The 13,654-nt window shown below is 41.2% G+C and overlaps 1 protein-coding gene across 3 annotated transcripts in view; it reads left to right on the forward strand.

Moving 5' to 3' along the window:
• Positions 1–5,746, forward strand: part of LOC106509183 (histone-arginine methyltransferase CARM1-like) — a 268,219-nt gene extending 262,473 nt beyond the window's left edge. For 2 of the 3 annotated variants that reach the window (XM_021064264.1, XM_021064249.1), the window contains 2 exons: positions 892–981; positions 5,108–5,746. In XM_021064264.1, coding sequence (XP_020919923.1) covers positions 892–981; positions 5,108–5,117 — 100 coding nt within the window. In that variant the 3' untranslated portion in view covers positions 5,118–5,746. Of the gene's footprint in view, positions 1–891; positions 986–5,107 lie in introns of those variants that run through there. The other variant, XM_021064260.1, reaches the window with a different exon arrangement.

Here is a 13,654-nt window from a genome sequence, read left to right on the forward strand (position 1 = left end):
GGGGACTTAGTAAATAAATTGTGCACATTATACCTACATCATGTTCATTGGAAAATACATTATCAAGAATTATAGGATAAATGCTTGCTAGTATTAAATAAAATAAGGAGATGTGAAGGAGTATTTCAGCATCATTTTGCTAAAATTTTACATTTATAAGAATATAGAGGGAAAATACATAGAAGGGGAAATATTCTACAATGTTAGTTGAAAGAATCTTTATCTAGTGATATTATGGATTATGTTATTTTATATCTGTTTTTCCTTATTTTTCTTTGGTAAATATGTCACACTTTATTAGCCAAAAGAAATACATATATTCTTGAGAATGACTAATAAAAATCCTAGACACATAACCCCTTCGGGTTAGATATCATATGTCATATTACTTGTTATTATTAGCCACTTCTTTTCACTGTAATTGCATAAGTTTCCATCTGCAGGCTCTTAAAATCAATCATATTTGTTAGCTGTTTTACATCAGTCTGGGATTTTAACTTAGCCAATTCTCCCATGATTAAGATCGTTTTGGTACCTCAGTGGTGACCAATAAAGGGTCTCTGCTCCTCAAAACCATTTCTGTCATTGATATTGGTAAAGTTTTTTTTTTAAATCATTTAACCAACTAGAAATAACCATTACTTTTGTATTATTTAGTCCAAGAAATTACAGCTATAAAATTCTTGTAACAGTTTGCAAACCAACAAGCCTTCAGTTGTCTCTACTAATATTAATAGGATCAAATAAACACAACAGACATTTGTAAAATGCCAAACACATACTCTTAAAACCCTTATGAAGTTGGTATGCATAGAAGATGCCCTAAAGGTATGTGACTAGCTAACACCAGCATTGCGAGATGATGTGTTGGGGTTTTTTTCTGCCTTACAGACAGAGCTATGACATTCAGATTGTGGCACTGGTAAACCAGACGGGCTTCAGGTCTGGAAACACCCTGGATTTAAAGAATCCCTTCTTTAGGTAAGACATGCCCTCATCCATTTTACACCTACATATATAAAATCTCAGTTGACCATATGACTAGATAAAGAGGTTTAGGATAATTCCATCTTTCCTAAAAGGAGAAAAAGCATCTGTACTTCCTTAGGAGACTTGGATCCTAATATGGAGTTTAGTGTTTTATGTTCCATGAGACAGAATTCAATATATAACAATCTGATCCTGAAACAGACAGCACCAGAGAGTCCCACAAAGTGAATTCTCCTTCCAGCTGAGCTGTAATGAGCTGTGTGACCTCAGGCAAAGTCACTTTCCTTCTGGCGTTTGGTTTTCTCATCTGCACAGTGTGGAGTTTAAAGAGGATCTCCTTTGACCTTCACTCACTGTAGGATGATTTTATGTGGCAGTTATTCCAATACACCTAAAACATGAGTCCCTTTAAAGTACATTTTTTGAGATTTTTTTGAGATCAGGTAAGTCAGGACATAACTCTCTTTGGAAGCTACGCAGATTTTGTCTAATACAAAGAACTTGCCACAATGAGTTGGAAGCAACAACTGTTTCTGGAAAAACTCCCCATCTGTATACATATTCAGTATGAGCCAATTAAAAATCCATACCTGAAATCAACCGCACGAATAAAACCACTGGACACTGTCACTCTTGACTTTCTTATTAAAAAGTGACTTTCCCTCATATTATAATGTCTCCCCAAGGCTTTAACTCAAAAGCGTAGTGTCTAGATAGTATTGAAAAGCTTGAAGAGAAGACAAAACTCAGGAAACCAAAAACAAGTATTTTTTGGCAGAGATGGGAAAATGAAATTTTGACTTTGACGCAGGGATGGAAAAAAAAAAAAGGCAAGGCTGCAATTGTGTATCTTGTGTGCAGGCTGTCACACATGGTATGAATCTTTGAAACCTATTGTCAATTAGGGATATAGATCCGCCTCTAATTCTGAGGGAAGGAAGAAACCCTCACTTGCATACCTCTGCACTATCCTGCCTTGTAAACCAAAGGACACTAGGTTGTGGCCTCCTTGGGAATAGGCTGACTACTCACAGTACTATTGAATCTGGAGAGAGAGCTCTGCGGTATCCTGTTACCAAGTCCCACTAAGGGAAGCCAGGACCCAAAGTTTCCTATTGAAACTCAAGACCTTAATCAAGCACACCCACTTCCTAGACTTCTGAGCCCCAGGCTGGCTTATCTGCCCCCCTTCCCCACATCACTCAAAGAGCCCTATGCAGACACCACTTTTAGGGCCACCTAGATGGCTCTATCTCAATTATTATTTTATTTGTCTGAACCCCTCCCCCATACCTTGAGCACAAGATCTTGCTGGCTGCCATTTGTAATGCCGTGTTACATAATAGGTGCTAGACAAATGTTGGATGAATGAGTGGTTGGACATGGCCCCATGGCACCCTCAGTGGGTCCTAAAAGGACTGTGACCGAGATGCCATGGCCCAAAGAACATTTAATCTTTCATGCTGGTTCCTCAAGCCAAGTCTCTCATACCAGCTTCTCACAAAACAATCTGATCTTTCTTCCTCCACAATAACAAAGTTCCCTTGATTCTGTCAAGTTAAATATTGCTTTCTTTTGTACTTTTTTTCCCCAGTTTATTAAGTAATTACTGTGTGTCAGGCACTCTTCTCAGTGCTAGAGTATAAGAGAGAATGAGACAGGTACAAAGTTCCTGGTCTCCTGATTGGATGTCTCCCAAAAGACATCAGGAAAGAAAACAAGTAATTTCAGATGGTGGTAACTTTTCCAAAAAAAAAAAAACAGAATAATGTCTACCTGATTTCAATAATTACCATGGGAGTTCCTGTCGTGGCTCAGCGGAAATGAATCTGACTAGTATCCATGAGGACACAGGTTCAATCCCTGGCCTCCCTCAGTGGGTTAAGGATCCAGTGTTGCTGTGAGCTGGGGTGTAGGTTGCAGATGCAGCTGGGATCTGGTGTTGCTGTGGCTGTGGTGTAGGCCAGTGGCTACAGCTGCAATTTGACACCTAACCTGGGAACCTTCATATGCTGTGAGTGCGGCCCTAAATAGACAAAAAAAAAAAAAGAATTATTATGAAGCTACAGTAGTCAAAGCAGTGAGGCACTGATGAAAGGATGGAATGTATGTGAGTGGAATGGAATAGAGATCAAGCAGAAAGTCACAAAGGCAACTCAATCGAAAAATAATAGTCTCTCAAAAGTGGTGCTAGGTTGATTGGATATCAATATGCAATGAATAAAAAAAAAAACCTTCCCTTTATATTTCATACCGTCTCTAAAAGTTAACTCAAAAGGGATCCTAGATTAAAATGTACAGGATAGAAGAAAATCTTTGTGACCCTGAATTAAACAATTTCTTAGCTATGAAAGCCAGAAACACAATTCATAAAAAGTGAAAAAGAATCCATTGTACTTTGTCAAAATTAAGCATAAATGAAAAGATATTCCCAAATGGGGATGAAAATATTTGGAAATCCTGTGTCTGGGGGGGAAAATCTACAATCCAAAATATAAAAAGAAGGTGTGATATGAAAATAATAAGAAAATAATGATTTTTTAAAGAACAAAAGATTTGAAAAGATACATCATCAAAGAAGATTATAATAGCAAATAAGCACGTGAAGAAATGTTTATCATTAGGAGTTCCCAGTCATGGCTCAATGGTAATGAAACTGACTAGTACCCATGAGGACATGGGTTCAATCTCTGGCCCTGCTCTGTGGGTTAAGGATCTGGCATTGCTGTGGCTGTGGCATAAGCTGTCAGCTGTAGCTCTAATTCAACCCCTAGTCCAGGAACTTCCATGTGCTAAGGGTGTGGCCCTAAAAAGACCAAAGAAAAAGTTTATCATTAGTCATTAGGGAAAATGCGAATTATAACCATAATGACATACCACTACATACCTATTAGAATGGCTAAAATAAAAATTCTGAAAATACCAAATGCTAAGGAAGATGTGGAGCTACTAGAACTCTCATTCGTTGCTGTTAGATATCCAAGTGGTACAACCACTTTGGGAAACAGTTGGACAGTTTCCTCTATAGTTAGACATTCCCTACCATTATCACCAGCAATCCCACTCTTGAGTATTCACACAAGTGAAATGAAAACTATATTTGAATATTTATTATAGCTTTATTTATAATCATCAAAAGCTGGCAATAAGTGGCATGTCTTTCCAATGCAGACTGAATAACCAAACTGGTCTATCCATGCAAAGGAGTAATTTTCAGCAATGAAAAGAAACGAAGTACTGATACATGTGATAACACAGTTGAGTCTCAAATATATTATGCTAAGTGAAAAAAGCCAGACTGAAAAGGCTACGTACTATATGATTCCATTTCTATGACATTCTGACAAAGGAAACACTGAGATACAGAAAACAGATCCAAGCTGGGATTGGGAGAGGGTTGACTCTAAAGGGAGTATAGGAACATTGTGCAGTGTGAGGGAACTTTTCTGTCTCAGTTGTAGTCGCAGAAGTATGTCTGTATCCTTTTGTCAAAACATGCAAAACTGTCTGTAAGAAGGGTAAAACTTTACTGAATCTATAAAAGTATTTTAATCATATGAAAACTTACAAGAATAAAAAAAGGGATAGCAGAAAACAAATGAACAGAGTGATGAGCTTGACAGTGGCAAGGCCAGGTGTTGGGGGAGGGGGTGTTGTTTACTTGAGGTGATCTCTGAGGCCTCTTGGAAGAGGTAGCTGCTGAGTGGAGATGCCAAGGTCAGGAGGGAACCAGCCTGGGCAGCTGTGTGTGCAGAGCCTTCTGCAAAAGAAGGGGAAGGACAAAGACCAAAGGCAAAAGGAGCCTATTGAATAGTCAGAAGAGAGAGGAATAAGTCAGTGCTTAGTCTTTGCTGTAAACCTAGAAAAAAAGAAAAAGTTCTTTCAGTGAACAAAAATCTGGATCATCATTTCAGATCTGAATTTAGGCTATGCATAATCAAACTTACTAAATATAGTGGGTAAATATAGATCTAAGGCTGCCCATAAAACTCCAGGGAAGGGCATGGGCTCAGGAAGAGGGAAGGGGGAGGGGTTGAATGCACAGCCGCTTGCCTGTGGCTTTGGATCTGATGGAACTTATTTACTCAGTGTCACAGAGTCACCTTCTCTGTTTTAGGTTTCCTTAGAAGATAGTGACAAGCCAAGCCATTGGAAATGAAGGCCTGAGAAGTCCCTTGATAGCCACCTTCATCCTTCATGTTCCAAATATGCATTCTAAATTTTACAGAGATGTTTCGGTTTATTTAAATTCCTTTTTTTATTTTCCTCCTAACTTCAAAATGTGCATCTTAATTTTGACAAATCTATTTCTTGGTGCTTCTTTACCTGGACTGATCTTTTACAGCTTTCTGCATGTAGCAAAAGAATAATTTTCTGATTTTGGTTTCTTTTTTTTGTTTGTTTGTTATATTAGTCAAGCCAACAGCACTGCTTTGATTTTTGAAGGCTTTACAAAAGATATTTAACACAATCCTACCTCATGTTTAGAATTATGCGTATGTATGACATGACATAGAAGCATGAGATTTTCTGTTTGCAATTTTAATCTGTTTTTGCAAATATTTTCAAGAATTCAACAGCTAGTGCCCAGCTCAGCTATGTGTTAAAGAATTTTTGCCTTATTCATGTCATGGAATAATACGACGTCAGGCACGTTCTTCATTGGCAATATTTGATGACTCCGTGTGTAGTTAAGAAAGATGGAACTTTTGTCAGTTCCTCTTAGGTTTATAATAAAAATGTACAGTGGGAGAAACAGTGAATCCTTTCCTTTACTTCAAGACATTTGTTATATGTCACACTTTAAACAGTGATGAAAGATGATCTTTCCAAAGAGTGGATTTTCCCCTGGCCCAAACGTCCTTATAAAAATGGATTTCACATCAGCACCACAATCTAATGAAGCTCAACAGGCAAGCTGCTTTCTCTGTAGGGGAAACTGGACATAGTCGCATCAGTCAGTCAGTCACCCACAGCCGGCAGCTTTCCACGCTGGTGCTTTCACTCCGTCTGGCCACTCAGTTTGAAATAGCCTCCCCCTTCTATCCATTCCAACAATCTTACAGCCCTGCAAGCCTTCCTAACAACACAGGCTCCCAGAGGGTCTCTCTAAAAGGACCCTTTGCTACCTTTTCTGTGTCTCCTGTCCTCCTTGACGATCCCTTTCTGGTAGTGTCGTATCATTTATACCCTGAACAAACACAAATCTTCCTTTTCTATTAACTAGTTCTTTGTGGATGGGATCTGAGAACAATTGCCTTTTTTTTTTCTTTCTTTTTTTTTTTTTTTTTTTTTTTAACCTGCAACATATGGAAGTTCCTAGGCTAAGGCTCGAATCAGAGCTGCAGTTACTGGCATTTTCCATAGCCGCAGCAATGGCAGATGTGAGCCACATCTGTGATCTATGCTGCAGCTTGCAGCAATGCCAGATCCTTAACCCACAGAGGAAGGCCAGGGATTGAACCCACATCCTCATGGATACTAGCTGGGTTCTTAACCTGCTGGGCCACAATGGCAATTCCCCAATTCACTTTTTAATTTTCCACAATGCCTAACAGTACACCTAATGCATGGAGGGTGCTCAGTAAATGTACACTGAGAAAATAAATTTATCCTGAAGTTAACAGTGGTTAGACAGAAATACAGATCAGTGGAACCACATAGATAGGCCAGAAATAAACCCAAGCACCTACAGGCAACTAATCTATGACAAAGGAGGCAAAAACACACAATGGAAGGAAGACAGTCTCTTCAAAAGTGGTGCTGGGAAAATTGGACAGTTACACGTGAAAGAATGAAATTAGAACATTCTCTAATACCATACACAAAAATAAACTTAAAATGAATTAAGGATCTGAATGTGAGGCTAGATACTATAAAACTCCTAGAGGAAAACATAAGCAGAACACTCTGACATAAATCACAGCAATATCTTGTGTGATCCACCTCTTAGAATAATGAAAATAAAGACAAAAATAAACAAATGGGACCTAATTAAATGTAAAAGCTTTTGCATGGCAAAGGAAACCATAAACAAAACGAAAAGACAACCCACAAAAATGGGAGAAAATCTTTGCAAGCAAAGCAGCCAAGGGATTAATCTCCAAGATATACAAACATCTCATTCAGCTTTATATTAAAAAAAAAACTCAATCAAAAAATGGGCAAAAGATCTAAATAGACATTTCTCCAAAGAAGACAGACAGATGGCCAAAAACACATGAAAAGATGTTCCATATCACTAATTATTAGAGAAATGCAAATCAAAACTACAGTGAGGTACTCCTCACACCAGTCAGAATAGTCTTCATCAAAAAGTCCACAAACAATGCTGAAAGAGTGTGGAGAAAAAAGAACCCTCCTACACTGTTGGTGAGAATGTAAATTGATACAACCACTATGGAAAACAGTATGGAGGTTCCTCAGAAAACTAAAAATGGAACTACCGTCTCATCCAGCAATCCCACTCCTGGGCGTATATCCAGAGAAAACCATAATTCAAAAAGATATATACACCCAATATTCGTCGAAGCACTATTTACAATAGCCAAGACATGGAAGGAAGCAACCTAAACATCCATTGACAAATGAATGGATAAAAACATGTGGCACATTGGAGTTCCTGTTGTGGCTCAGCGGAAATTAGTCTGACTAGAATCCATGAGGACGCAGGTTCAATCCTTGGCCCTGCTCAGTGGGTTAGGGATCTGGTATTGCTGTGAGCTGCGGTGTAGGCCAGCAGCTACAGCTCTGATTCTATCCCTAGCCTGGGAACCTCCATATACCATGGGTTCAGCCCTAAAAAGTTTAAAAAAAAAAAAAGTAAATCCTGCATTACAGAAACACAATATGGCTGCAGCCACTGCCTCCACCCACAGCCAGGGCAAACATTCATAATCAATCCCTACACTCTTTCCCACCAAACCCTGAAGTGGCCTCACAGTCCTTCTCAGCCTGTTGCTCCAGGAAGCCCTTATCAGTCTATACAGGTGGCTCTACTTTTTTTTTTTTTTTTTTTTCCCTTAGGGCCACACGAAGGCATATAGAGGTTCCCAGGCTAGGGGTCGAATTGAAACTATAGCAGCCAGACTACACTACAGCCACAGCAATGCCAGATCCTAGCCATTTCTGTGACCTACACCACAGTTCACAGCAATGCCAGATCCTCAACCTGCTAAGTGTGGCCAGGGATCGAACCTATGTTCTAATGGATGCTAGTCGGATTCATTTCCACTGAGCCATGATGAGAACTCTGCAGGTGGGCACAAGAGATGAAACACATGATATTTAATAATTCAAAAAATAGCTATTATTTCCTAGTCTTTGAACATTCCTGAAGATCTATAATATTTATAAATTTGAAATTTGGCTGAAGCACAATTTTTTTGGCTGAGCCTAGGCATACAGAAATTCCTGGGCCAGGGATTGAACCCACACCACAGCAGTGACTATACTGAATCCTTAACTGCTAGGCCACCTGGGAATTCCCTGATGCACAAATTTGATACAGGACCATGCTACAAGGTGGGTGTGAAAGGGCGTCTTTTTGTCAATAACTCAGGGATAAATCTCCATGAAATCAAAAACTATGCTGAGGAATTCCTTCAAAATTGTTCGTCATCATCATCACCTTATTTTTAGAAATGTAAGTTCTTGAGAAGTGTTACTAAACAAATGATGTAGAGTTTATTTTAATGGAAGAATGTAGTAACTTTAGTACTTATTCTAGTTCTATTATTTATAAAATTCTTAAGAACCAAGGGAGATGACTTAAGTGTTAATCTGCTGTGTGGTGTGGGGAAATTACTACAGTAGTTGCATATTTGAAGGTGACCTCAAAGCTTGTCCCTTGGAAATATCAAGAGTAGATTTTGAATTTAGGGGAACCTTAGAAACAGTCTTTCAGGAGGCCATCTAGTTAAGACAAGGCCAGAACCCTGGGGACTTGTAACAAGTAGGTCAGGAGCTGGTGTTAAGGAGTTGCTCTGATATAACCAGCATAATGGGGGCTGCAACCAGGACAGCTGTGGGACTGGGAAGTAGCGCAAGCTAAGGAGCTCCAGGACATCCACCAGGCAGTTACTGTTAAGGTTAAATTGTGCCTGTGACTGAAGTAACACAAGACCCTGACTGGAAATATACAGTAACTTTACCATGTCACAGAACTAGACATCAGAGGTAGTGTGGCCGCCAGGACTGGTGATTCAGTGGCTCCGTGATTTCGTCGAGGACAGAGGCCCTTCCCTCCTTTTGCTCTGCCATCCTCCCTCATAGGTCAGCCCTCCTTAGAGGCACCAAGTGGCCTGTGGATGTTACAGGAGAAACATCAACATACCCCAATGTCCAGAGTCATAAAAAGAGGTGTCACTTCCAGTGTCTCCTCTTAAAATAAGGATAGTGATTGTTGACACATAACTTTATGTGCCAGGCCCTGCTCTAAGCACTTTAAAAACGTTAATTTTGATCCTTAAAATAATCCTGTCAGGTATGTATTCTTATTAACCCCACTTAACAGATGAAGAAATGGAGGCAGAAAAGTTTAGTAAGTTTCTTGATACACAGCTAGTAAGTAAGTGGTGGTGCCTGGAGTCTAAACTAGGCAGTCCACTTCAAAGTCTGTGTGCTTAACTGCAAAGCTCTCTCTACTGCAAGAAAGCCTTTCTGAAAGCAACACCAGGCCTTTATGCCTCAGTCGCCAGACTTGAGTCACATGCCCACTTCTAAACCAATCACTGACAGAAGATGTGAGATTACCACAGAAGGGCTAAACTTACCAAGAACTATCCCTGAGCTAGAGATAGACTCATCTTTCTCAAGGGAAAGATTCTGAAAAAAAAAAAAAAAGTAGGGTTTTCCCCAAGAAGAGGAGTGGACATAAGGCAAGAAGCCAGTATCACCTACCTATGAAAGGCTGCCTACAAACAGCCCAGCTGCACTATTGATTGCATTTCCCCTGCGCTTGTAAGGGGAAGACGGTGTATTACACTATAGTAATCCACACGTGTGTCTCTCTGCTTTTTCCACTTGCTTGCAGGAAGATAGGAGCAAATCTCACCAATCTGCATATTCCCCACAGGGCCTGGCATAGGGCCTGGCTCATAGAAAGTGTTCAAGAAATGTTTGTTCATGGTAATTGAATTTTCATTCTTAACTTAATTGGGGAGGTCAACAGTTGGCCATGCTCAAGGCAGGCAGATAATGCATTTTCACATTGATCTAGCAATCAAATAAATCCTGAGAATCTTCCTTTGCCATGCAAAATAGCATGAAATCACACATTAACATAGGTCAATGCGAAAGCCCAAACTTATTAAATTGTTAGTGTCTTGCACTCAGCACCCTTGGAAGTAACATTAAATGTCACATTTTTATTATGACTTGACATTTCTGCCATGTTTAAAGAAGCACATCAGAGAGCCATAGACAGAGCACACTACATAATTGCACTACCCAGTGCAGAAAGTGAGATGCCTGGACCTGGCCTGGGTAGATAAGTCAATCTACCTTTTCATGAACCTATTGTTCCAACCCATGCTGGGCAGGGGACTCCCCCAAGAGACTACAACTTCCAGTACCAACATTGAGAGTGGGTGACAGGGCCCCAGGGATTGGCCCACTGAACTCAGTCTCTGAGCAGGAACTAGCATTATTCTTCCTACCCCAAGAAACATCAGGGCACACTTGATTCCAACTCTACCTGTGCCTTACCAAGCATCTGCCTGCGGATGAGTGGAACAGCAGGACTCAGGCCATCCCCACTGGGTTGCTGCAGTAGTCAAAGGGGCAGGGGTGGGGAGAGGGAGGCCAGGAAGAACCTGGGGCTCAGTGGGTGGGTGAGAACTCCTCCCAGTAAGGCAGTGGGAAGGCGAGACCCCCTGGGAGCTGAGACTTCCAGCTCCACCCTGGGCATGCTGTGTAGTCCCAGGCATATTCCACTTACAAGAAAACAAATTAAAAAAAAAAAAATGTTAAGGATCTCAAGACAGTGACCACAGAGCACTGAATCCCAAACCCTCTGAGCATAGTACCCTGGCCATAGAGGTGAGGTGTTGTGTCTTACTCAAATGTGAATTTCCATCTGTGGAGAAGAGAGATGCCATTTTGTCATGCTTCCAAGCCTAGTTGATTGAATGCATGAGCTCACCTAAGGAGACAGAAAGAAATGAGACAACTCAGAGGGCAATTGCTCTCTGGACAAGTGTTCATCCCGAGCTCCCTTCACTGGCTCCGCCCCAAATGGAAGCAGAGTCACTTTGACTTTACCCTGTAGGTAGAAAACTAGGAGCCCTTCCGTATTTTTTAAGCAGAGGGGTGACACAGTCAGATTTGTCTTCTACAGGGATCTCTTTGGGGGGCCATGTGGAGGAGGAATTCAAGGAAGCAGACTCTAGGGAGGGAAGTCACCTGAGTTCCTCATCATCTATGACTGAAAGTGACATGATAGCACAGTCACTATCAAGGTTCAAGGGGAGGACTCCTTAGAGTATCCCAGGGTTCAAACCCTGGTTCTGCCACTTACTAGACATAAAAACAGGCAAGTCACCTGCCTTCTCTGGGATTCCATGTCCTCATCTGCTAAATGAAGCAATAACAATGGGGTTTCCATGGCAGTTGAACGCAGTGATGTCTACATAAAGTACTTACCATGGGCCTGCATCATTAAATATAGCTCTTATCATATTGTGTTATTACCACAGGAAATGGATTCTTACTGGTTTCTCCCAAGCTCCACATTAAGACCCTTTCTAAAATTACTGTGCTTCCAGTCGTGAGGGGGAGGGGTACGGGGTACATACCGACCATCCTCATCCACCAGTCTCTCCCCTCTGGAACCCATAATTCCTTCCTCTTCTTCATCCTCATACTCCTTACCAGAGGGCGGTGGTCTCAAGGTCTGTCCAATACGAAGTAGCATCTGATCAACTTTATTGAAGGAACCCTTGTCTGGGTCCCTTATACATGAAAGGAATTTAGAAAAAGACACTTTCTTTTCATAGCCTAATTTTAAACATAGTGTCATTCATTTATTCATGCCTTCATGCATTTTCCCTCTTTTCTTTGGCCATACCTGCAGCATGCCGAATTTCCTGGGCCAAGGATCAACCCAAGCCACAGCAGCGACAACACCAAATGTTTAACCACAAGGGCACCAGGGAACTCCCCATTTACCCTCTCTTGCCCTGGATCATAAAGTCTTAATAAAGGATGAACTAAAGGATGATGATGTCAGGAAGAAATAAAAATCGTTTAATATTTGCAGTGTATTATCTCCATTAAAAACATAAGTAATGTGGAAATCCCACTTATCTGTGACTTACCAGGACAGAGATCACTTGGAGAACACAACAAAAGCAGTCATACCTCGGGAGCACCAGAAGGTGTTGACACTGCTTCTCAGGTATTAGGAAAGACCTAGAAATTAGAGCGAAAGAATCTGTTCATCAAAACAAAAACTCCAGGGCCATGTTCTCTCAAAAATGGAGAGGTTCAATACCTTAAAACGAGCTTTGGAATCAGGCAGGCTAGATTTGCACGGAGATGGGCACATTTGGGTCTTGCATTTTGCCCAGGGCTGTTCTGGACAATGGGAATTGCCTTGCCAGGCCCAGTGAGTGAGACTACAGATGACGAGCAGGTGGGGTAACCTCCTTCCCTAACTGACCATCAGGGACAGGGCAGGCAGTGGAGATGCAGGTGGTCTCTGGAGGCTCCTCCTCAAATTTTAATGTGCATGTGAATCACCTGGAGATTTTTTTTAAAGGCAGAATCTGATTCAAGATGTCTGGAGGTGAGACTTGAGAGTCCGTATTTCCTCGAGATGCCAATGCTGTTGGCCATGGACTACACTTTGAGTCTTGAGGAAGTGTACTGCCATGGGCACGGCGGCTCTGAATCAGGTAAACTTTGCTGCACACCTTGAGTCTGGCGCTTTAGACCACTTGGCCATCCTGACATGCTGAATCAGGTAAACTTTGCTTCTAGTCCTGCTCTCACCTGGTGCTCCAGTGTTTGTACATCTTTGTGTTGTGCATGGAACTGGTGGGTCGGTCTCTTTCTCATTCAGTTGTTAACAAATAGCCACAGAGTCCTTCTGTTGCCCAAGTACGTAGATGTAAGTGCTGCCTTATTTTGGAGACAGTTGTAAGAGAACTTGTCAATAGATGAGCTGTCAGAGGAGAAGAGTCAAGGTCCACCTCCAAGGCACTTAGATGTAAGTTCCAGCTTTCTTCTCCTTCTGGGCACAGAAGATTGCCTTTCTTAGGTTCCCCAAAGTAGGCATGACTTTGTGATTTGGTTTGGCCTGTACAATGTGAGCAACAGTGATGCATGTCACTTCCATGTGGAAGCATTTAAGAGATGCCAGGGGATTCTCCATTCCAGCTCCTCCTCTCTCCTTGGTAATGCAGAAGTCCCACTGAGAGAACAATGTCATTATAGCGTGAAGTCCCCTTCAACTGAGTCTTTGGATATCTCAGAAATGCCTTGTCAACCTATGTTATACTCTTAGTTTGAGTGAAAACAAATGTTTGTTGTTTTAGACCACTGAGCTTTGGGAGTATCTCACTGCAGAATTTTTAAGCCTATCCTCAGCAGTACTGCATCACTTCAGGCACTGAGGATGCATAAAAGACAAGTTAAGGTTTACTCTTTTACGTTTCAATGG

This window comes from Sus scrofa, chromosome 1, assembly GCF_000003025.6.
Source record: "Sus scrofa isolate TJ Tabasco breed Duroc chromosome 1, Sscrofa11.1, whole genome shotgun sequence".
Taxonomy (NCBI): domain Eukaryota; kingdom Metazoa; phylum Chordata; class Mammalia; order Artiodactyla; family Suidae; genus Sus; species Sus scrofa.